Genomic DNA, 23,917 nt, shown 5'->3' with positions numbered 1-23,917 from the left:
AACATCACTCCGTCAGTGTGAGAGAGAGAGAGAGAGAGAGAAACATCACTCCGTCAGTGTGTGAGAGAGAGAGAGAGAGAAACATCACTCCGTCAGTGTGTGAGAGAGAGAGAGAGAGAAACATCACTCCGTCAGTGTGAGAGAGAGAGAGAGAAACATCACTCCGTCAGTGTGAGAGAGAGAGAGAGAAACATCACTCCGTCAGTGTGTGCGTGAGAGAGAGAGAGAGAAACATCACTCCGTCAGTGTGAGAGAGAGAGAGAAACATCACTCCGTCAGTGTGAGAGAGAGAGAGAAACATCACTCCGTCAGTGTGAGAGAGAGAGAGAAACATCACTCCGTCAGTGTGTGAGAGAGAGAGAGAGAGAAACATCACTCCGTCAGTGTGTGTGTGAGAGAGAGAAACATCACTCCGTCAGTGTGTGTGTGAGAGAGAGAGAGAGAAACATCACTCCGTCAGTGTGAGAGAGAGAGAGAGAAACATCACTCCGTCAGTGTGTGTGAGAGAGAGAAACATCACTCCGTCAGTGTGTGAGAGAGAGAGAGAGAGAAACATCACTCCGTCAGTGTGAGAGAGAGAAACATCACTCCGTCAGTGTGTGTGTGAGAGAGAGAGAGAGAGAAACATCACTCCGTCAGTGTGTGAGAGAGAGAGAGAAACATCACTCTGTCAGTGAGAGAGAGAGAAACATCACTCTGTCAGTGAGAGAGAGAGAGAGAGAAACATCACTCCGTCAGTGAGAGAGAGAGAGAGAGAAACATCACTCTGTCAGTGAGAGAGAGAGAGAGAGAGAAACATCACTCTGTCAGTGAGAGAGAGAGAGAGAGAAACATCACTCCATCAGTGTGAGAGAGAGAGAGAGAGAGAAACATCACTCTGTCAGTGTGAGAGAGAGAGAGAGAAACGTCACTCCGTCAGTGTGAGAGAGAGAGAGAGAAACATCACTCCGTCAGTGTGTGTGTGAGAGAGAGAGAGAAACATCACTCCGTCAGTGTGAGAGAGAGAGAGAAACATCACTCCGTCAGTGTGTGTGTGAGAGAGAGAAACATCACTCCGTCAGTGTGTGAGAGAGAGAGAGAGAGAAACATCACTCCGTCAGTGTGAGAGAGAGAGAGAAACATCACTCCGTCAGTGTGAGAGAGAGAGAGAAACATCACTCCGTCAGTGTGTGTGAGAGAGAGAGAAACATCACTCCATCAGTGTGTGTGTGAGAGAGAGAAACATCACTCCGTCAGTGTGTGTGTGAGAGAGAGAGAGAGAAACATCACTCCGTCAGTGTGAGAGAGAGAGAGAGAAACATCACTCCGTCAGTGTGTGTGAGAGAGAGAAACATCACTCCGTCAGTGTGTGAGAGAGAGAGAGAGAGAAACATCACTCCGTCAGTGTGAGAGATAGAAACATCACTCCGTCAGTGTGTGTGTGAGAGAGAGAGAGAGAAACATCACTCCGTCAGTGTGTGAGAGAGAGAGAGAGAGAAACATCACTCCGTCAGTGTGTGAGAGAGAGAGAGAGAGAAACATCACTCCGTCAGTGTGAGAGAGAGAGAGAGAAACATCACTCCGTCAGTGTGTGTGTGAGTGAGAGAGAGAGAAACATCACTCCGTCAGTGTGTGAGAGAGAGAGAGAGAGAAACATCACTCCGTCAGTGTGTGAGAGAGAGAGAGAAACATCACTCCATCAGTGTGTGAGAGAGAGAGAGAGAGAAACATCACTCCGTCAGTGTGTGAGAGAGAGAGAGAGAGAAACATCACTCCGTCAGTGTGAGAGAGAGAGAGAGAAACATCACTCCGTCAGTGTGTGAGAGAGAGAGAGAGAGAAACATCACTCCGTCAGTGTGTGAGAGAGAGAGAGAAACATCACTCCATCAGTGTGTGAGAGAGAGAGAGAGAGAAACATCACTCCGTCAGTGTGAGAGAGAGAGAGAGAAACATCACTCCGTCAGTGTGTGAGAGAGAGAGAGAGAGAAACATCACTCCGTCAGTGTGAGAGAGAGAGAGAAACATCACTCCGTCAGTGTGTGAGAGAGAGAGAGAGAAACATCACTCCGTCAGTGTGTGAGAGAGAGAGAGAGAGAAACATCACTCCGTCAGTGTGAGAGAGAGAGAGAAACATCACTCCGTCAGTGTGAGAGAGAGAGAGAGAAACATCACTCCGTCAGTGTGTGAGAGAGAGAGAGAGAGAAACATCACTCCGTCAGTGTGAGAGAGAGAGAGAGAAACATCACTCCGTCAGTGTGTGAGAGAGAGAGAGAGAGAAACATCACTCCGTCAGTGTGAGAGAGAGAGAGAGAAACATCACTCCGTCAGTGTGTGTGTGAGAGAGAGAGAGAGAAACATCACTCCGTCAGTGTGTGAGAGAGAGAGAGAGAGAAACATCACTCCGTCAGTGTGTGAGAGAGAGAGAGAAACATCACTCCATCAGTGTGTGAGAGAGAGAGAGAGAGAAACATCACTCCGTCAGTGTGTGAGAGAGAGAGAGAGAGAAACATCACTCCGTCAGTGTGAGAGAGAGAGAGAGAAACATCACTCCGTCAGTGTGTGAGAGAGAGAGAGAGAGAAACATCACTCCGTCAGTGTGTGAGAGAGAGAGAGAAACATCACTCCATCAGTGTGTGAGAGAGAGAGAGAGAGAAACATCACTCCGTCAGTGTGAGAGAGAGAGAGAGAAACATCACTCCGTCAGTGTGTGAGAGAGAGAGAGAGAGAAACATCACTCCGTCAGTGTGAGAGAGAGAGAGAAACATCACTCCGTCAGTGTGAGAGAGAGAGAGAGAAACATCACTCCGTCAGTGTGTGAGAGAGAGAGAGAGAGAAACATCACTCCGTCAGTGTGAGAGAGAGAGAGAGAAACATCACTCCGTCAGTGTGTGAGAGAGAGAGAGAGAGAAACATCACTCCGTCAGTGTGAGAGAGAGAGAGAAACATCACTCCGTCAGTGTGTGAGAGAGAGAGAAACATCACTCCGTCAGTGTGTGAGAGAGAGAGAGAGAGAAACATCACTCCGTCAGTGTGAGAGAGAGAGAGAGAAACATCACTCCGTCAGTGTGAGAGAGAGAAACATCACTCCGTCAGTGTGAGAGAGAGAAACATCACTCCGTCAGTGTGTGTGTGAGAGAGAGAGAGAGAGAAACATCACTCCGTCAGTGTGTGAGAGAGAGAGAGAGAAACATCACTCCGTCAGTGTGAGAGAGAGAAACATCACTCCGTCAGTGTGTGTGTGAGAGAGAGAGAGAGAGAAACATCACTCCATCAGTGTGTGAGAGAGAGAGAGAGTGAGAGAAACGTCACTCCGTCAGTGTGAGAGAGAGAGAGAGAGTGAGAGAAACGTCACTCCGTCAGTGTGAGAGAGAGAGAAACATCACTCCATCAGTGTGTGTGAGAGAGAGAGAGAAACATCACTCCGTCAGTGTGAGAGAGAGAGAAAAACATCACTCCGTCAGTGTGTGAGAGAGAGAAACATCACTCCATCAGTGTGAGAGAGTGAGAGAAACATCACTCCATCAGTGTGTGAGAGAGAGAAACATCACTCCGTCAGTGTGTGTGAGAGAGAGAAACAGCACTCCATCAGTGTGAGAGAGTGAGAGAAACATCACTCCATCAGTGTGTGTGAGAGAGAGAAACAGCACTCCATCAGTGTGAGAGAGTGAGAGAAACATCACTCCATCAGTGTGTGTGAGAGAGAGAGAAAAACATCACTCCGTCAGTGTGTGAGAGAGAGAAACATCACTCCGTCAGTGAGAGAGAGAGAGAGAAACATCACTCCATCAGTGTGAGAGAGTGAGAGAAACATCACTCCATCAGTGTGTGTGAGAGAGAGAGAGAAACATCACTCCATCAGTGTGTGTGAGAGAGAGAGAGAAACATCACTCCGTCAGTGTGTGAGAGAGAGAAACATCACTCCGTCAGTGAGAGAGAGAAACATCACTCCATCAGTGTGAGAGAGAGAGAGAGAGAGAAACATCACTCCGTCAGTGAGAGAGAGAGAAACATCACTCCGTCAGTGAGAGAGAGAGAGAGAGAGAAACATCACCCCGTCAGTGTGAGAGAGAGAGAGAAACATCGCTCTGTCAGTGAGAGAGAGAGAGAGAGAAACATCACACATTGGGTTGGGATATCTGCTCGGCATGGACTGTTTCCATGCTGTCCATCTTTGTGACTCTATCTGGAGGCATTATTCAAAGCTGAGAAAGTTTGAGCTCTGGTGGGCTCCTAAGAGAGACACTCAGATTCTCTCGGCTGTGAGTTGAACTCACACTCAAACTCAGTGGGAGTGATTCCTTCTGAAGAACGTTTTGGAATGATTGAGATTACCTTTTGACTGTGTTTCTCTAACTCTTTCAACTCCTCGATCCTTTGTTTCATGTCATTGCCCGTTTATGTCTTTGGAGTGACGAACTTGGCTCTTTTTGTTTTGGCATTGGCAACACCAAACCTGCACACGCCGCGAGGTAACTGAAAAGGCCGTCTCATCCTAAAACAAAATCCCGAGGTTTCACTCAGGGATCAGACCAACCCACCATCGACTGGGATCGCGATGACAGTGTGCGTCTCCAAGTCCCTCAGAGAGTCCGTTCTCCCCCCCTTCAATGGTTCCCTGGGAGAAAACAGAGAGACGGCTGGGTTGTTTCCTACTTGCGGTGGTGGTCACCCTTTGGAATACTGCGTTTCCACAGAGGTCCATGAGGTGTGCTATTGTAAATGTTCACATTGAGAGCAGTACGAGGGGGGGAGAGAGAGAGAGACTGTTTCCTTGAATCGTGACTGGGTTCCCTGGTTCGAGCCTGACTGATGTTCAGGGAGCAGCTGGGTCCAGTACAGAGGGTGGTGATGGGAGGCGAAGACAGCGAGGGGGTCCTACTGGGTGCAACGTGTCCCCAGCTCTCCCCCTGCTGCTGTGATGGCACTAACCCCCCCCAGTGTCTGGCTTTGCCCCACAGGCAGGAACAGAGAAGCACAGGCTCAGCTTTCCGGAAACGGTGGATGAAATCTTGGACGTTTCGGAGGATGAAGGTGAGTGATCCAATCCTGCTCGCCACCTCGAGAGAAAACTCGATCCCACCTCAGGCACTGTGTCCATGGGGTTATGGTGTGTGTCTGTGGGTGGGTGTCTGTGATTGTGTGGGTGGGTGTCTGTGATTGTGTGGGTGGGTGTCTGTGATTGTGTGTGTGTGTGTGTGTGTGTGTGTGTGTGTGTGTGTGTCCGTCTGAGAGCGTGGGTGTGTGTGTGTGTGTCTGACAGACAGACACCCACGCTCTCAGTCAGTGTGTCTGACTGACTGAGAGCGTGGGTGTCTGTGTGTGTGTGTGTGTCTGACTGAGAGCGTGGGTGTGTGTGTCTGACTGACTGAGAGCATGGGAGTCTGTCTGTGTGTCTGACTGACTGACAGCGTTGGTGTCTGTCAGTGTGTCTGACTGACTGAGAGCGTGGGTGTCTGTGTGTGTGTGTGTGTGTGTGTGTGTCTGACTGAGAGCATGTGTGTGTGTGTCTGACTGACTGAGAGCATGGGTGTCTGACTGACTGAGAGCATGGGTGTCTGTCTGTGTGTCTGACTGACTGAGAGCGTGGGTGTCTGTCAGTGTATCTGACTGACTGAGAGCATGGGTGTCTGTGTGTGTGTGTGTGTGTGTCTGACTGAGAGCATGTGTGTGTGACTGAGTGTCTGGGTGTTTGTTTTTCTGTGTGTGTGTTGTCTGTGTCTGTGTGTCTAAGAGTGCCTGTGTGTCTGAGTGTGTGCGCGTATGTGTGTGCCTGTGTGTGCACGCACGCGCGTGTGCCTGTGTGTATATGTGTCTGTGCATTTGCCTGTGTGTATGTGTGTGTGTGCATGTGCCTGTGTGTGCGCGTATGTGAGTGTGCATGCGCCTGTGTGTGCGCATGTGCCTGTGTGTGACCCTGCATGTCCCTGTGTGTGCGTTTGCGTTTGCCTGTGCTTGTGCCTGTGTGCGCGTGTGCCTGTGTGTGTGTGTACATGTGCCTGTGCGTGTGCCTGCATGTATGTATGTGCATGTGTGTAAGAACTGGGTGAGTGGTTGGTCCCAGCTGGTACCGGCCGGCCTGGTGTAGAGTGGGAATGGAGGAGGAATATCTCTCTCTGCAGTCACTGCTGCCCTCTCTTGGGTCTTCTCTGTCGTGAAGGCGGCGTTTGGTATGCTTTCCTTTCTTGGTCAGAGTATTGAGTACAGGAGTTGGGAGGTCATGTTGCGGCTGTACAGGACATTGGTTAGGCCACTGTTGGAATATCGTGTGCAATTCTGGTCTCCTTCCGATTGGAAAGATGTTGTGAAACTTGAAAGGGTTCAGGAAAGATTTACAAGGATGTTGCCAGGGTTGGAGGGTTTGAGCTACAGGGAGAGGCTGAACAGGCTGGGGCTGTTGTCCCTGGAGCGTCGGAGGCTGAGGGGTGACCTTATAGAGGTTTACAAAATTATGAGGGGCATGGATAGGGTAAATAGGCAAAGTCTTTTCCCTGGGGTGGGGGAGTCCAGAACGAGAGGGGCATAGGTTTAGCGTGAGAGGGGAAAGATATAAAAGAGACCGAACTTTTTCACACAGAGGGTGGTGCGTGTATGGAATGAGCTGCCAGAGGATGTGGTGGAGGCTGGTACAATTGCAACATTCAAGAGGCATTTGGATGGGTATATGAATAGGAAGGGTTTAGAGGGATATGGGCCGGGTGCTGGCAGGTGGGACTAGATCGGGTTGGGATATCTGGGTCAGCATGGACGGGGTTGGGCCGAAGGGTCTGTTTCCCTGCTGTCCAGCCCTGTGACGTGACGAGTGTTGTGTGTGGTGTCCAGGTGAGGATGGCCTCGGAGGGGACACGGGAAAGGACCTGAAGTTGGACGACTCGAAGGAACAGGAGGACGATTTGCTGCTGACCGCCAAGGCAGCTGACCTCGATGAGTAAGCAGGACCGTGTCGGGGAGGGGGAGCGCTGGGGTGGGGGGGGGGGGCGGGTGGGAACAGGAGGGGCCGCTTAGCTCAGCTGGCTGGACAGCTGACAGAGTGGCCTTCAATTCCTAGGCCCGGATATCTCCCCTTCACAGCCTCACCCTGCTCAGCACCGCCCGGCTCCCTCTCTGTGCCAGGGAACGATTCCTCAGCATGGTGCCAGGGCGGGGGGTAGGGGGCTCTGTGCCTGTCTGAGTGAGGGCCTTTGAGATCCTCAGCTGCCCGAGGGGAGGGAGACGGGGCGAGGCGCGGGAGGGATGAGGGCATGACTCCCTAGAAGAGTCTGGATCATGGTGGTGGGGCGTTGGAGACGAGGAAGGGGGCAACAGGTTGGCGAGGGGCCGAGCGACTCTTTTTTTTTTGTCTTGACTTTGTTTTTCTTTTTCGGAACCCCTTGCCAGGTCCTGCTCTCCCGCCATCCAGAGGATGCCCCTCGCCGCCCTGGAAGTGGCAGTGCCCAAGGAGCAAGTTGTCACACAGCAAACGCAGCAGCACCAGGTACAGGGGTTGGGGTGGGGGGGAACGGCGTGAACGACCCCACTCCCCACCAAGGGGGCACAGCTGGGAAACTTGGGCCTCCTGCTCCCCAGCCTCCCTCGGTGTGGGAACTCTTCCCTCCCCCCCTCTCCCACCCACCCATGCCCCTCCGGCTTTCCCCTGGAATCGTTTCCGTTCAGTATCAGTCCTCAGATCCCCCTGGGAGGGAATACTCCCCACTTGCCCTGGATGGGGGAACAGCTCCAACAACACTGGAGAAGCTCCACACCATCCAGGGACAAAGCAGCACCCCCCCCCCCTCGATGGTCCACACACCCACAAACCCCCCCACTCCCTCCACACCCCCCCTGACGCTCAGTAACAGCAGTGGGTACCATCTACAGCAACTCCCCCAGGCTCCTCAGACAGCACCTTCCAAACCCCACGGCCACTTCCATCTTGGAGGACAAGGGGCAGCAGGTACATGGGAACACCACCCCCCCTCCCACCCCTGGCAAGTTCCCCTCCGAACCCCCCACCCTCCACAACTCGGAAATATATCGGCCGTTGGGTCAGAATCCCTGGGACTCCCTCCCTCAGGGTGTGTTGTGTGTTGGGCGGGTCCCTACACCACACGGGACCGCAGCGGTTCAGGAAGGCAGCTCACCCCCCCCCCCCCACCTTCTCAAGGGGGCAGTTAGGGGGGGAACAGGGCAATAAATGCTGGGCCCAGCCAGTGACACCCACGACCCACAAATGAACTTAAAAACAAGATGGCGGCCATCCCATGAACCAACTGGGGAGGGGGTGGGGGCCGGGGATGGAAAGATTCCTCACTGCCGCAGAACATTTGTATTTTGCCCATCACCCTTAGAACCTTGGCCCCCACCCCCACCAATTCTGATTGCGACCAGGAACAGTCATTCCCTCTCGATTTTCACATCTGCCTTTGTGTGTCCTCCCGTCTGTCTGTCTGTCTGTCTGTGTCTGCGGGAGGCAGCCGCCTGTGTCAGCGTCCAAAGACGTCGACGAAGATTCCTTCACACCCGGCAGCCCAGCGACGGAGACGTCTGACAACATCAGCCCCATCGCCAGCCCCATCCACACAGGGTGAGTGAGGCGTCCGTCTGTCTGTGTGTGTGTGTGTGTGTGTCTGTGTGTGTGTCCCTCTGCCTGAGAGTACAGGCCGCTCTCTCTCTCTGTCTGCAGACCGCCCCCCCCGCCCCGTCACACAATCTCTCGCTCTGTTCCACCAGCGAAATCCTGACAGCAGCCTGGGATGTGCCGGAGAGCACGAGCTCCCCAGACAGACCCAGGGCTGTCCTCACTGGGTAAGTGAGATTGCAGAGTCCATGTGCAGTTCAGTATGCACCGTCGCCTCTCTCTCTCTCTCTGTCTCACCCTTTCTGTTTGTCTTGTGGCCTCCCTCCCTCTCTCGCTCGGAGGAGGGGAGCCCTGTGTGAATCTGGGCTCACTCACTGTCTGTTTCTCTTCCCCCCTGCCCCCACCCTGCTCCCCTAGCATTGTCACCAGCAGTCCAGGGCTGGAAAGTCCCACTGCCCATCCACTCAGCAGCCCTGTCCGGTCAGGGTAAGTGAGGCCTAGCCAGTCGCTGCTGCTACTCTCAGCCTGTCCTTGGCAGCTTCAACCTGCACCTCTCTCCCGTCTCTCAACCCCCTTTCCCCCCCCAGCTTCACCCCATTCCAGACCGTGCTGCTGCAGGGAAACCCGTTTCCCGTCCCCCAACCCGCGGCAGCTGGTCCTGTTGGGATTGAGGGCACCGGGATACCCAGCAGGTTTGCCCCCTGTCTCCCCGCAACCGCCCCCCCTCCCCCACCCCACATCAGGAGCCGGGACCCTCGGTAGCTGCAGGTGACTACAGACCCCACTGGGGAAGGCCCTCCGGACATTCCCCAACGACCTCTCAGCCCGTCGTCCCAAACTGTCCCAAGAGACGGGATGGGGCCCGGCAACTGCTGAAGGCAGCCAGGAGCGATGCCAGGAAACGCGGCAAAATCTGCCCTTACTTGGGAGAGCTGTCTCCCAGACTGAGCAAGCAACAGCCTGACCGAGTCACACTCAGGAAACCATACCTTCCAGACCATGTGACAGATACCACCATAACCATTCCTGGGAATGTCCTGTCCCACCAGCGGCACCCAGCCGGGAGGGAGGGGTCCTGGGAGTCCTCAGCGTTGGCTCTTGATGTCTCATGACTTCAGCTTGAATATGAGCAAGGAAACCTCCCCTCAGCCCAGCTGGTCCCGAATACTGGCATCTTCCCTGACAGTGTGGAGAACTGCCCAGGTATGCCCTCCGCCACAAAAGCAGGACAAATTCAGCTGGACGAATGGCCGCCTCATCAGTCTCCTCTCAGTCAGCGCCCGACATGACGGGAAGGGGTGCTCAGTGACGCCCACCTTTGGGTTCCGCCAGGCTCACTCAGCTCCTGAACCCAGCGCAGCCTTGGTTCAAACGTGGACCACGGTACGGTGGCTCAGTGGTTAGCACCGCTGCCTCGCAGCGCCAGGGTCTCGGGTTCGATTCCAGCCTCAGTCGACTGACTGTGTGGAGTTTGCACGTTCTCCCCGTGTCTGCGTGGGTTTCCTCCAGGTGCTCCGGTTTCCTCCCACAGTCACATAGATGTGCAGGTTAGGGTGGATTGGCCATGCTAAATTACCCATAGTGCTCAGGGATGTGCAGGTTGTGGTGGATTGGCCATGGGAAATTACACATAGTGCTCAGGGATGTGCAGGTTAGGGTGGATTGGCCATGCTAAATTACCCATAGTGCTCAGGGATGTGCAGGTTAGGGTGGATTGGCCATGCTAAATTACCCATAGTGCTCAGGGATGTGCAGGTTAGGGTGGATTGGCCGTGCTAAATTACCCATAGTGCTCAGGGATGTGCAGGTTAGGGTGGATTGGCCGTGCTAAATTACCCATAGTGCTCAGGGATGTGCAGGTTAGGGTGGATTGGCCGTGCTAAATTACCCATAGTGCTCAGGGATGTGCAGGTTAGGGTGGATTGGCCATGCTAAATTACCCATAGTGCTCAGGGATGTGCAGGTTAGGGTGGATTGGCCGTGCTAAATTACCCATAGTGCTCAGGGATGTGCAGGTTAGGGTGGATTGGCCATGCTAAATTACCCATAGTGCTCAGGGATGTGCAGGTTAGGGTGGATTGGCCGTGCTAAATTGTCCGTAGTGTGAGGTGAAGGGATGAATGGGTCTGGGTGGGTTGCTCTTCGGAGGGTCGGTGTGGACTTGTTGGGCCCAAGGGCCTGTTTCCACACTGTCAGGAATCTAACCTCATCTAATCTAATCAACCAGTTGAATTCCAGAAGGGAGGAGGAGAGAGTGACCATCGTTGGCGTCAAGGCTGAGTGTGGCATCAAAACGGGAACCAATGGGTAGCAGCCAGGGGGGTGGGGGGGGTGAGGCAAGATCTCTGCTGGTTGGCGTCATGCCTGGCGCACAGGAAAACGGGCCTGTTGGAGCTCCGTCATCTCAACTTAGGGGCGGCACGGTGGCACAGTGGTTAGCATTGCTGCCTCACAGCGCCTGTAGACCCGGGTTCAATTCCCGACTCAGGCTACTGACTGTGTGGAGTTTGCACGTTCTCCCCGTGTCTGCGTGGGTTTCCTCCGGGTGCTCCGGTTTCCTCCCACAGTCCAAAGATGTGCGGGTCAGGTGAATTGGCCAAGCTAAAATTGCCCGTAGTGTTAGGTAAGGGGTTAATGTAGGGGTATGGGTGGGTTGCGCTTCGGCGGGTCGGTGTGGACTTGTTGGGCCGAAGGGCCTGTTTCCACACTGTAAGTCTAATCTAATCTAATCTAATATCGCTGCAGGAGTCCCTCAGGGTGGTGTCCCACACCCCACCATCCAGAAGGTCAGCTGTTCACTGCCCATTGCACATTGGTCAGCACCATTCGCAACCCCTGAAGTAGTCCGTACTCAACTGCAACAAGATCTGGACGATGTCCGGGCTTGGGCAGACAAGTGGCAACACCACGAGTGCCACCCAAATGCCAGGCTATGGCCATCACCGTTAAGAGGCGATCTCGCCCATTGCCAGTTGACTTTGACTGATCTCCCCCCACTGCCCCTCCCCAACCATCAACACCCTGGGTGTTAGCACGAACCAGGAATTCTAATGGGCCAGCCCCAAGAGCAGCTCAGAGGCTGGGAATCGCGCAGTGAGTCACCCCCTCCCTCCTGACTCCCCCCAAAGCCTGTCCCCACCATCGACAAGGCTCAAGTCAGGAGGGTGTGTGAGGGAATACTCCCCACTTGCCCTGGACGGTGGGGGGGAGGCAGGTCCAACCACACTCGAGAACCATCCAGGGATAAAGCAGCCCCCCTCCTCGATTGTCCCCACACCCACAAACCCCCCCCCCCCACTCCCTCCACCCCCCCCCCCCCCCGACGCTCAATAGCAGCAGTAGACGCACTGCAGCAACTCCCCCAGGGCCCCTCAGGCAGCACCTTCCAAACCCCGCGGCCACTTCCATCGGGAAGGACAAGGGGCAGCGGGAGTCGGACCGTCCACTGGGGATGCTGGGAATGATCGCTGAAGCGCTGGAGAAACTCAGCAAGCTCTGCGGCATCTGTGGAGGGAGGGACACAAGTGTTCAGCCCACCGTCACAATTTCCCTCCAATGGTTTCTCCTGAGTGTCAACCCAGGACAAATGAGAGAGAGATAGAGAGAGATGGAGGGGTGGGAGTGGAGCACCGACAGTGTCACACGTGCTGACTGACAGGAATGGCCAGAACACCAAATGCTCTTGAGTTGCCCGAAGGTCAGAGAGGAGCGGGCCTTGACACTGGACCCTGCTGCAGTGGGAGGCATGACCTCTGAGCAAGGGCAGGAGGTGAAAGTGGGGTGTGTGGGGGTCAGGTCAACGATGAGAGGGCCCCTTGGCTGTGTTCTGCTGTGCCCAGGCTGTGGACAGATGACTCCCGGTCTGAGGCCAGGACGCATCATGTGTGTGTGTGTGTGTGTGTGTGTGTGTCTGTGTGCGTGTGTCTGTGTGCGTGTGTGTGTGTGTGTGTGTCTCTGTGTGTGTGTGGGTGCGTGAGTCTGTGTGTGTGTGCATCTGTGTCTGTGTGTGTGTCAGTGTGTGTGTGTGCGTGTCTGTGTGTGTGCATCTGTGTCAGTGTGTCTGTGTGTGTCTGTCTGTCTGTGTGTGTGTGTCTGTGTGTGTGTGTGTGTGTGTAGATTGGGGGGGGATGGTGGGCGATGTGAATGGGGTGGGGGAGCAGGGTGTCACTGTGGGTCACACTCCAATCCCTCTCCCTCCGAAGCCTGCGTTCAGTCGCTGAGCCCAGAGCCCCCCAGCCCTGAGGAACATTCCCGAGCTCCGGCGTTCCCGCTGTCTATCCCTGTCGGGGTATTTCTCTGCTCGCTGGCTTTCTGCAGCTTCAGTTACTCACGGCCAAATCTTCCATGTTCAAGGCGGCACTTAACCACCCTCGCCTCCTGCTGGAGGGGGAACGGAAATGGGAATTCGCAGCATTCCACCTGGAGCCCTGAGGCCTGCAGGGGCTGGGGCGAGGGAGATCACAGGAGGGCAGGGAATGGCCTGAATACAGGATATCTCCCCGGAGCTCCGCTGGACGGCAATGTGGGGTGAGGTCAGCCGTGGGGTCTGGGGGCTGTCTGTAATCACGGACATGTGATTCCCCCCCGCTTCCCCATCCGGAGCAGGGATAGGGAGACTCCAATCCCAGCCCCTTCCCCATCCGGAGCAGGGATAGCGAGACTCTGATCCCAGGCCCTTCCCCATCCGGAGCAGGGAGAGGGAGACTCCGATCCCAACCCCATCCCGAGCAGGGATAGGGAGACTCCGATCCCAGCCCCTTCCCCATCCGGAGCAGGGATAGGGAGACTCCAATCCCAGCCCCATCCCCATCCGGAGCAGGGAGAGGGAGACTCCGATCCCAACCCCATCCCGAGCAGGGATAGCGAGACTCTGATCCCAGGCCCTTCCCCATCCGGAGCAGGGAGAGGGAGACTCCGATCCCAACCCCATCCCGAGCAGGGATAGGGAGACTCCGATCCCAGCCCCTTCCCCATCCGGAGCAGGGATAGCGAGACTCCGATCCCAGACCTCTCCCCATCCGGAGCAGGGATAGGGAGACTCCCATCCCAGACCTCTCCCCATCCGGAGCAGGGATAGGGAGACTCCCATCCCAGACCTCTCCCCATCCGGAGCAGGGATAGGGAGACTCCGTTCCCAGCCCCTTCCCCATCCGGAGCAGGGATAGCGAGACTCCCATCCTAGGCCCCTCCCCATCTGGAGCAGGGATAGGAAAATTCCGATCCCAGCCCCCTCCCCATCCCGAGCAGGGATAGGGAGGTAATGGGGACAATGAGGAACAGTGCGACCAGGCAGATGCACCTTGGGGAGCCCCAGGGCGATGTTACCCCTCAGTTTTCCCTCGGTGCTGAAATGGAAATCTGGGATCATTGGTGCCCTCCCCTCCCCTCCCCTCCCCTCCAAAGGAGAAATGGTGTGACCACTGGGGGGTGATTGTGAGTCCAAGCTGGGGTTGGGAAGACGGAGTTGTTCAGGTGTGAGGCAGCTCAGACACCGTCGTGGTGTGGGTGAGGCCTGATGATGTTGGATAGTAGTGCTGGCCTGAGGGGCTGAGTGGCTCCCTCTGGGCACTGGAAAGCAGGGCCTGATGGGATTGACTGGTTAGCCCCATCTTGTATGAGGGCCAGCTGATGACCTGATGTCTCTCTCTGACCCCGGGTAGGGTGGTGACCCCTGGGGATGTCTCTTGCCCCCCTCCTGGCAGTACCTCATGCCTTGTCACGGTCTCTCGGCAGGTTCCTGGTGAGTTTCATGGTGGATGCGCGTGGCGGTTCGATGAGGGCCAGCCGCCATAACGGTCTGCGTGTGGTGATCCCACCGCGGACCTGCACTGCTCCCACACGGATCACCTGTCGCTTGGTCAAGTCCCAGAAGCTGGTCAGCCCACCGCCCCTGGTGGAGGGGGAAGGACTGGGCTGCAGGGTGATCGCACTGGGACCCGCTGGCACCCACTTCCTTGGGTAAGGCCGGGAGGGCTCGCTCAGACCAGGGCCTGCTCCCTCTGTCTCTCTCTCACACACACACACACACACACACACACACACACACACTCACTCACTCACTCACTCACTCACTCACTCACTCACTCACTCACTCACTCACTCACTCACTCACACTCACACACACAGACACACACTCTCACAAACACACACACACTCACTCACACACACACACTCACTCACACACACACACACACACACATACACGCAACATAGATGCTCTCACACACACACCCATACTCACTCACACACACAGACACACACTCACTCACACACACTCACACACATACACACAACATAGTTGCACACACACACACTCTCACAAACACACACACACTCACACTCTCTCTCTCACACACACACACACACACACACACACACACACCCCCACAGACACACACACACACAGATACAGTCACACAGACACACACTCACTCACACAGACACTCGCACACACATACACAGACACACAACATAGATACACACAGACACATACAGTCTCACACACACACAGACCACTCTCTCACACATGCAGACACACACAAACACACACAAATACACACACACAGACACACAGACACTCGCACACACATACTCATACACACACACACAACATAGATACACACAGACACATACAGTCACACACACACACAGACCACTCTCACGCACACGCAGACACACACACACACACACTCAGGCACAGCCACAGACACACACTCACACACACAGACACTCAGACACAGGCACTCTCATACACTCAAACATACACACACACTCTCACACACTCACATAGACACACACACACAGAGATTCACACTCATACGCACACACTCACACACAGATACGCACACACTCACTCACACACAGACACAGACGCACATAGACAGACACACTCGCACACACAGACACACGCACTCACACACAGACAGATACACACACACTCACACAGACACTCTCTCACAGACAGACACACTCACACAGACAGACAAACGCTCACACAGACACACTCACACACACAGACGCGCGCATACAGACACTCGCACACAGACACACACGTACTCTCACACAGACACACTCTCACACAGACACGCACACACACACAGACACACACACAGACACACACACAGACACACACACAGACACACACACACTCTCACACACACAGACACTCTCTCACACACAGACACACACACACTGACATTCTCATGCATACACTCTCTCTCACACACACACACACACTCTCACACGCGCACACACACACAGACAGACACAGGCACACATACACAAACAGGCAGGCACAGTCTCACACACACACACACACAGAGGCAGACACAGACACACTCTCTCACACACACATATACAGGCACAGGCAGACACAGACACACATGCACAGGCAGACACACACACACACTCTCTCTCTCTCTCTCTCTCTCACACACACAGCCTTCATCCTCTCTCCATCCTCCTGTTTTTGCTCTCCACCCTGCCTTTCTGTCTTTTTCCCTTTATTCTGCTCCTTCTCTCTCTCGTTCTCTCTCTCTTTCTTTCTTTCTCTCTCTGTCTTTCTCTTTCTCTGTCTCTGTCTTTCTCTGTCTCTTTTTTCTCTCTCTGTTTCTCCCTCTCTCTCTTTCTCACTTGCTCTCTTTTTCTCTCTCTCTTTCTCTCTCTTTCGCTCGCTCTCTCGCTCACTCTATATCTCTCTTTCTTTCTCTTTCGCTATCTCTCTCTCCCTCTCTCTCTCCCTCTCTCTCTCTCCCTCCCTCTCTCTTCCCCCCCTCTCTTTCCCCCTCTCTCTTTCCCCCTCTCTCTCTCTACCCCTCTCTCTCTTCTCCTCTCCCTCCTGCTCTCTCTCTCTTTCTCTCTCTCCCCCTCTCTCCCGCTCTCCATCCCTCTCTCCCGCTCTCCATCCCTCTCTCTCTCCCTGTATCTCTCATTCTCTGTCTCTCCCTCCCGGTCTCTCTCTCTTCTCTCTTTATATATATTCTCTCCTGGTCTCCGTCACATTCTCTCTCTCCTCTATTTCCTCATTCTGTCTCTCATGGTCTCTCTCTCTCTCTCTCTCTCTCCCCCCCCGCCCCCCCTTTTGCTCTCTCACGTCCTCTCTCCCTCCCCCTCCTGGTCTCTCACGTTCTCTCTCTCTCTCTCTCTCTCCCTCTCCCTCCCGGTCTCTCACGTTCTCTCTCTCTCTCTCCCTCTCCCTCCCGGTCTCTCACGTTCTCTCTCTCTCTCTCTCTCCCTCTCCCTCCCGGTCTCTCACGTTCTCTCTCTCTCTCTCCCTCTCCCTCCCGGTCTCTCTCTCTCTCTCTCTCTCTCTCTCTCTCCCTCCCGGTCTCTCACGTTCTCTCTCTCTCTCTCCCTCTCCCTCCCGGTCTCTCTCTCTCTCTCTCTCTCTCTCCCCTCTCCCTCCCGGTCTCTCACGTTCTCTCTCCCTCGCCCTCTCCCTGTCCCCGTTCCCCGATCTGCCTGGCCATGTTTAGACCTGTCATTGTGGAAATTCCTCACTATGCCTCAGTGGACCATGCAGACCGGGAGCTGGTGGTCTTGCGCAGTGAAAACGGCTCCATGTGGAAGGATCACAGGAATTCTTACGGAACCGACCAGCTGGAGCAGCTTCTGAACGGAATGGACGAAGGTACAGGCGTGTTATACAGTCACAGTGATGTACGGCACGGAAACAGACCCTTCGGTCCAACCCATCCATGCTGACCCAGATATCCCAACCCAATCTAGTCCCACCTGCCAACACCCGGCCCATATCCCCCCAAACCCTTCCTATTCATATACCCATTCCAAATGCCTCTTAAATGTTGCAATTGTATCAGCCTCCACCACTTCCTCTGGCAGCTCATTCCACACACGTACCACCCTCTCTGTGAAAACGTTGCCCCTCAGGTCTCTTTTATATCTTTCCCCTCTCACCCTAAACCTATGCCCTCTAGTTCTGGACTCCCCAACCCCAGGGAAAAGACTTTACCTATTTACCCTATCCATGCCCCTCATAATTTTATAAACCTCTATAAGGTCACCCCTCAGCCTCCGATGCTCCAGGGAAAACAGCCCCAGCCTGTTCAGCCTCTCCCTATCGCTCAGATCCTCCAACCCTGGCAACATCCTTGTAAATCTTTTCTGAACCCTTTCAAGTTTCACAACATCTTTCCGATAGGAAGGAGACCAGAATTGCACGCAATATTCCAACAGTGGCCGAACCAATGTCCTGTACAGCTGCAACATGACCTCCCAATTCCTGTACTCAATACTCTGACCGATAAAGGAAAGCTTACCAAATGCCTTCTTCTCTATCATATCTATCTGCGATTCCACTTTCAAGGAGCTATGAACCTGTACTCCATGGTCTCTTTGTTCAGCAACACTCCCTCGGACCTTACCATTAAGTGTACAAGTCCTGCTAAGATTTGCTTTCCCAAAATGCAGCACCTCCCATTTATCTGAATTAAACTCCATCTGCCACTTCCCAGCCCATTGGCCCATCTGGTCCAGATCCTGTTGTAATCTGAGGTAACCCTCTTCGCTGTCCACTACACCTCCAATTTTGGTCTCATCTGCAAACCTAACTAACTGTACCTCTTATGCTCACATCCAAATCATTTATGTAAATGACGAAAAGTAGTGGACCCAACACCGATCCTTGTGGCACTCCACTGGTCACAGGCCTTCAGTCTGATAAACAACCCTCCACCACCACCCTCTGTCTTCTACCTTTGAGCCAGTTCTGTATCCAAATGGCTAGTTCTCCCTGTATTCCATGAGATCTAACTTTGCTAATCAGTCTCCCATGGGGAAACTTGTCGAACGCCTTACTGAGGTCTATTTAGATCACATCTACTGCTCTGCCCTCATCAATCTCCTTTGTTATTTCTTCAAAAAACCCAAGCAAGTTTGTGAGACATGATTTCCCACGCACAAAGCCATGTGACTATCCCAAATCAGTCCTTGCCTTTCCAAATACATGTACATCCTGTCCCTCAGGATTCCCTCCAACAACTTGCCCACTACTGAGGTCAGGCTCACTGGTCTATAGTTCCCTGGTTTGTCCTTACCACCCTTCTTAAACAGTGGCACCATGTTTGCCAACCTCCAGTCTTCCGGCACCTCACCTGTGACTATCGATGATACAAATATCTCAGCAAGAGACCCAGCAATCACTTCTCTAGCTTCCCACAGAGTTCTCGGGTACACCTGATCAGGTCCTGGGGATTTATCCACCTTTAACAGTTTCAAGACATCCAGCACTTCCTCCTCTGTAATCTGGACATTTTGCAAGATGTCACCATCTATTTCCCTATAGTCTATATCTTCCATATCCTCTTCCACAGTAAATACTGATGCAAAATATTCATTTAGTATCTCCCCCATTTTCTGTGGCTCTACACAAAGGCGGCCTTGCTGATCTTTGAGGAGCCCTATTCTCTCCCTAGTTACCCTTTTGTCCTTAATATATTTGTAAAACACCTTTGGATTCTCCTTAATTCTATTTGCCAAAGCTATCTCATGTCCCCGTTTTGCCCTCCTGATTTCCCTCTTAAGTATACTCCTACTTTCTTTATACTCTTCTAAGGATTCATTCGATCTATCCTGTCTGTACCTGACATATGCTTCCTTCTTTTTCTTAACCAAACCCTCAATTTCTTTAGTCATCCAGCGTTCCCTATAGTTACCAGCCTTCCCTTTCACCCTGACAGGAATATACTTTCTCTGGTTTCTTGTTATCTCATTTCTGAAGGCTTCCCATTTTCCAGCCGTCCCTTTACCTGCGAACATCTGCCTCCAATCAGCTTTTGAAAGTTCTGGCCTAATACCGTCAAAATTGGCCTTTCTCCAATTTAGAACTTCAACTTTTAGATCTGGTCTATCCTTTTCCATCTCTATTTTAAAACGAATAGAATTATGGTCGCTGGCCCCAAAGTGCTCCCCCACTGACACCTCAGTCACCTGCCCTGCCTTATTTCCCAAGGGTAGGTCAAGTTTTGCACCTTCTCTAGTCGGTATATCCACATACTGAATCAGAAAATTGTCTTGTACACAGTTAAGAAATTCCTCTCCATCTAAACCTTCAACACTATGGCAGCGCCAGTCGATGTTTGGAAAGTTAAAATCCCTGACCATAACCACCCTATTATTCTTACAGATAGCTGAGATCTCCTGACAAGTTTGTTTCTCAATTTCCCTCTGACTATTGGGGGGTCTATAATACAATCCCAATAAGGTGATCATCAATCATTCCCGGGATCATTCTCGTGAACCTTCTCTGAACACGCTCCGGGACCAGTCCATCCTTCCTGAGATATGGGGCCCAGAACTGTGCACAATCCTCCAAATGTGGTCTGACCAGAGCTTTATAGAGCTTCAGAAGTACATTCCTGCTTTGGTATTCAAGTCCTCTCAAAATAAATGCCATCATTGCATTTGCCGTCCTAATTACTGACTCAGCCTGCAAGTTTACCTGGCGAGAATCCTGGACTGAGAACTCCTGAGTCTTTCTGCACTTCAGACTTGTGAATTTTCGCCCCATTGAGAAAACAGTCCCTGCCTCTATTCTCTGTCCCAAAGTGCATGACCTCACACTTACCCACATTGTCCTCCATCTGCCGCTTCTATGCCCACTCGCCTCACCTATCCAAATCCTTCTGCCACTTCCCTGCCTCCTCAATGCTACCTGTCCCTCTCCCTCCCTTTGTATCATCTGCAAACTTAGCCAGAATGCCCTCAGTTTCTTCATCTCGATGGCTCATGTATAAAGTGAAAAGTTATAGTCCCAACACTGACCCTTGTGGAACACCACTTGTCACCAGCTGCTATCTTGAGAAGGATCCTTTTATCCCCCCGCTCTGCTTTCTGCCAGGCTTCTGTCTGTGCTAGCACCTTGCCTCCAACACCATGGGGCCCCTTATCTCACTCAGTAGCCCCCTGTGCGGCACCTTGTTAAAGGTCTCCTTGAAGTCCAGGTCGATAACATCCATTGGCACTCCTTGGTCTAACCTGCTCATTAATTCTTCAAAGGATTCGAGCAGATTTATCAGGGGTGACCTCACCCAGATGAAACCTGGCCCTATTTTCACTTCCAGCTTCCAAGAAATCGGAAACCTCAACCTGAACAATAGATTCCAGAACCTTACCCACGATTGAGGTTCGGCTAATAAGTCTGTAATTTTCTGTCTTTTGCCTTTTATAAATATGGATGTCATATTCGCGATTTTCCAATCCTCTTGGACCCTCCATGATTCTAGCAATTCCTGAAACACCATCATTAATGCATCTGCTATCTCTTCAGCTATCTCCCTCAGAACTCTGGGTGTAGTCCATCTGGGCCAGATGATTTACCCACCTTCAGGCCATTCAGTTTTTCTCACACCTGTTCCTTGGTGATGGCCACCATACTCCGCTCTGCGCCCTCACTCTCTTGAAGTTTTGGGATATTACTCATATCTTCCACCATGAAGACTGATGCAAAGTAATTATTCAGTTCTCAGCCATTTTCGTGTTTCCCTACAAATCTCTCTCCAACACCATTTTCCAGCGATCCAATGTCCACTTTTGACTCTCTTTTGGCCTTTACAAATCGAAAGAAATTATTACAGTCCTCCTTTATATTACTGGCGAGCTTCCCCTCATATTTAATCTTCTCCCTCCTTATTTCTTTATTGTCACCCTCTGTTGGTCTTTGTAAGCTTCCCAATCCTCTGGCTCCCCACTGCCCTTCCCCACATTACATGCTTTCTCTTTTGCTTTGATGCTATCACTGACTTCCCTGGTCAGCCATGATCGCCTCATCCTCCCTGTACCATGCTGCTTTTTCCTTGGGATGAATCTCTGCCGTGTCTCCTAAATTACTCCCAGAAACTCCTGCCATTGCTGTTCCACTGTCTTTCCTGCTAGGCTCCTTTCCCAGTCAATTCTACCCAGCTCCTCCCTCATGCCTCTGTAGTTGCCTTTATTCAGCTGTAATACAGTAATCTTTGATCCTATCTTCTCCTTCTCAAATTGCAGAGCAAATTGAATCATATTATGATCACTGCCTCCTCAGGGTAACGTCACCTGAAGCTCCCTTATCTAGTCTGCCTCATTACACAACACTAAATCCAGTATTGCCTGTTCCCTAATGGGCTCCACCACAAGCTGCTCCAAAAAGCCATCTCATAGACATTCCACAAATTCCTTTTCTTGCAATCCACTTCCAACCTGATTTTCCCAGTCCACCTGCATCTCGAAATCCCTCATGGTCACTGTAACCTCGCCTTTCCCATCTCCTGGTGTGTCTTACACCCCAACTCTGTTTGGACACCTGGACATAAGATTAGATTACTTACAGTGTGGAAACAGGCCCTTCGGCCCAACACCGACCCGCCGAAGCGCAACCCACCCGTACCCCTACATTTACCCCTTAACCTAACACTACGGGCAATTTAGCATGGCCAATTCACCTGACCCGCACATCTTTGGGACTGTGGGAGGAAACCGGAGCACCCGAAGGAAATCCACGCAGACACGGGGAGAATGTGCAAACTCCACACAGACAGTTACCTGAGGCGGGAATTGAACCTGGGTCTCTGGTGCTGTGAGGCAGCAGTGCTAACCACTGGGCCACCGGGCCGCCCACAACTCCAATTACATTTTTTTCTTGAACCTTTGCAGTTCCTCAACTCTCCCCCCACAGATTCTACACGATCTGACCCTCCTTGGTGTCTCACTAATTGATTTCATTTTGTTTCTGACTGATAAGGCTCACTGATTTCTCCACCCCCTCTGCCCAGCTGCCTATCTTTTCGAGAGGATGTATACCCTTGAATATTCAGCTCCCAGTCCTGAGCCCCTTGCTGTGATGTCCACCATGTCATAGCTGCCAATTTCGATCTGTGCTACAAGTTCAGTTACCTTATTCCTCACACAGCGTGCATTCAGATATAACCCCTTCAGTCCTGTATTAACCGTCCCCCTTCTCAATGTGATTTGTTCGTCCTTTGTGCTTGAGGTTTGACGGCTAACCCTTTCCATCCGCTCTCCTGTTTATGGCTCTCCTGAGTTTTGAACTCTGACCTCCTCCTTGAATTCAGGTTTCCGATTTCCCCAGAAGTGAACCTTCTGCCCTCCCTTCCCGCACACCCCTCCCATTCAGTTCCGAGCCCAAGCTCTGTGATTCACTCGGACCCGAATCCCATCGGAACAGGTCCATTGTTCCCCAGTGCCAATCTCCCCTGGATTTAAACCCATTTCTCCCCCAGCAATCTTGGACCCACGCATTGACCTGCTTAACCTTACTGACCCCTGTGCCAATGAGCTCGTGACTCAGGTCTGGAGATTATCTCCTTTCATGGTCCAGCCTTTTAGCCCAACTCTGACCTATTTCGAGTCCCTCAACTCTGCTCTCGTTTTACCTGCATCGTTGGTACCTACAGGGACCACGATCCCTGGATCTTTCCCTTCCCATTCCTCTGCAGCCCAGCTGAGACACCCTTGGAGGGGGGTCTCTCAATCCCGGTGACAGAGAATAGTCCCTACGCCTCGAATTATATTGCCCCCAATTTCAACTATGTTTCCTTTCTCTCCCTCCTCGTTGAGTGGCTCCCTGCGGTCAGTCAGCCCCCATCCTGCCTCCCATCCCTGTTCCCACCCCCTCGAAACTCTTGAACCTGTTGGAGAGGGGCTGAAACTCCTGCATCCCTCCCTCCTGGATCCCTCTCCCTGCCTCACTCACAGCCGCACCCTCCTGTGCAGAGGCCAGATTCGAGGGGGTAAGACATGGGGGGGTGCGAGGAGAGCCTGTGGCCTGAAACCCAGCGTCCAGGTAACCCTGCCCTCCCCTCCCTGAGGTGTGACAATGTTTGAAACCAGACTCCTGGCTCATTGACCGTGGAGAGCCACCTCCCTCCAGCGGGGAGATGGGTGAGACTGGGTTTGTCTCCTCCTGACCCAGCAGGGTGTGCGCTGACACAGCTTCCAGCTAACAACGTCGAATTGACTCCAATCACATTGTAACCCCCTACAGTTACGATCTCCAACCACTTCCTGACCCCTGTCCCGAGTTGCCCCTCAATCCCGAGGAGCACTGAATGAAGAGTGTCCCAGGCGGCGAGAGGGGTGTGGGAGAATCCCAGCAGATATTTGTCCCGGGATTTCACAACGAGCGGTGGTGGTTATCAGGGTTACAATATGCTGGAATAACTCCAGAGGTGTAACTGGGTGGTAAACGTCACACTGAACAGACACACAACTCGATTTCCCCCTGAGATATTCCTAATCGCCACCTACCTGTACTCTAATGGTGTAGTGACAGGTACCAGAGACAGACTGTCACGCTGTAGGGACATGGTGGGGGTCTGTGACGCTGTAGGTACGTGCTGTTGGAGTGTGTGGGGCTGTAGGTACGTGCTG

The 23,917-nt window shown here is 52.9% G+C and overlaps 1 protein-coding gene across 4 annotated transcripts in view; it reads left to right on the top strand.

The window, feature by feature from the left end:
* The window catches only part of LOC132837026 (ankyrin-1-like), a 262,828-nt gene that overhangs the window by 185,888 nt on the left and 53,023 nt on the right, over positions 1-23,917 (top strand). For 3 of the 4 annotated variants that reach the window (XM_060856676.1, XM_060856675.1, XM_060856673.1), the window contains 7 exons: positions 4,938-5,010; positions 6,799-6,904; positions 7,354-7,450; positions 8,430-8,539; positions 8,951-9,019; positions 14,267-14,491; positions 17,008-17,162. In XM_060856676.1, coding sequence (XP_060712659.1) covers positions 4,938-5,010; positions 6,799-6,904; positions 7,354-7,450; positions 8,430-8,539; positions 8,951-9,019; positions 14,267-14,491; positions 17,008-17,162 — 835 coding nt within the window. The remainder of the gene's footprint in view (positions 1-4,937; positions 5,011-6,798; positions 6,905-7,353; positions 7,451-8,429; positions 8,540-8,950; positions 9,020-14,266; positions 14,492-17,007; positions 17,163-23,917) is intronic. The other variant, XM_060856674.1, reaches the window with a different exon arrangement.

This window comes from Hemiscyllium ocellatum, chromosome 48 (assembly GCF_020745735.1).
Source record: "Hemiscyllium ocellatum isolate sHemOce1 chromosome 48, sHemOce1.pat.X.cur, whole genome shotgun sequence".
Classification (NCBI taxonomy): domain Eukaryota; kingdom Metazoa; phylum Chordata; class Chondrichthyes; order Orectolobiformes; family Hemiscylliidae; genus Hemiscyllium; species Hemiscyllium ocellatum.
This window is presented reverse-complemented; position numbering and strand designations above follow the sequence as displayed.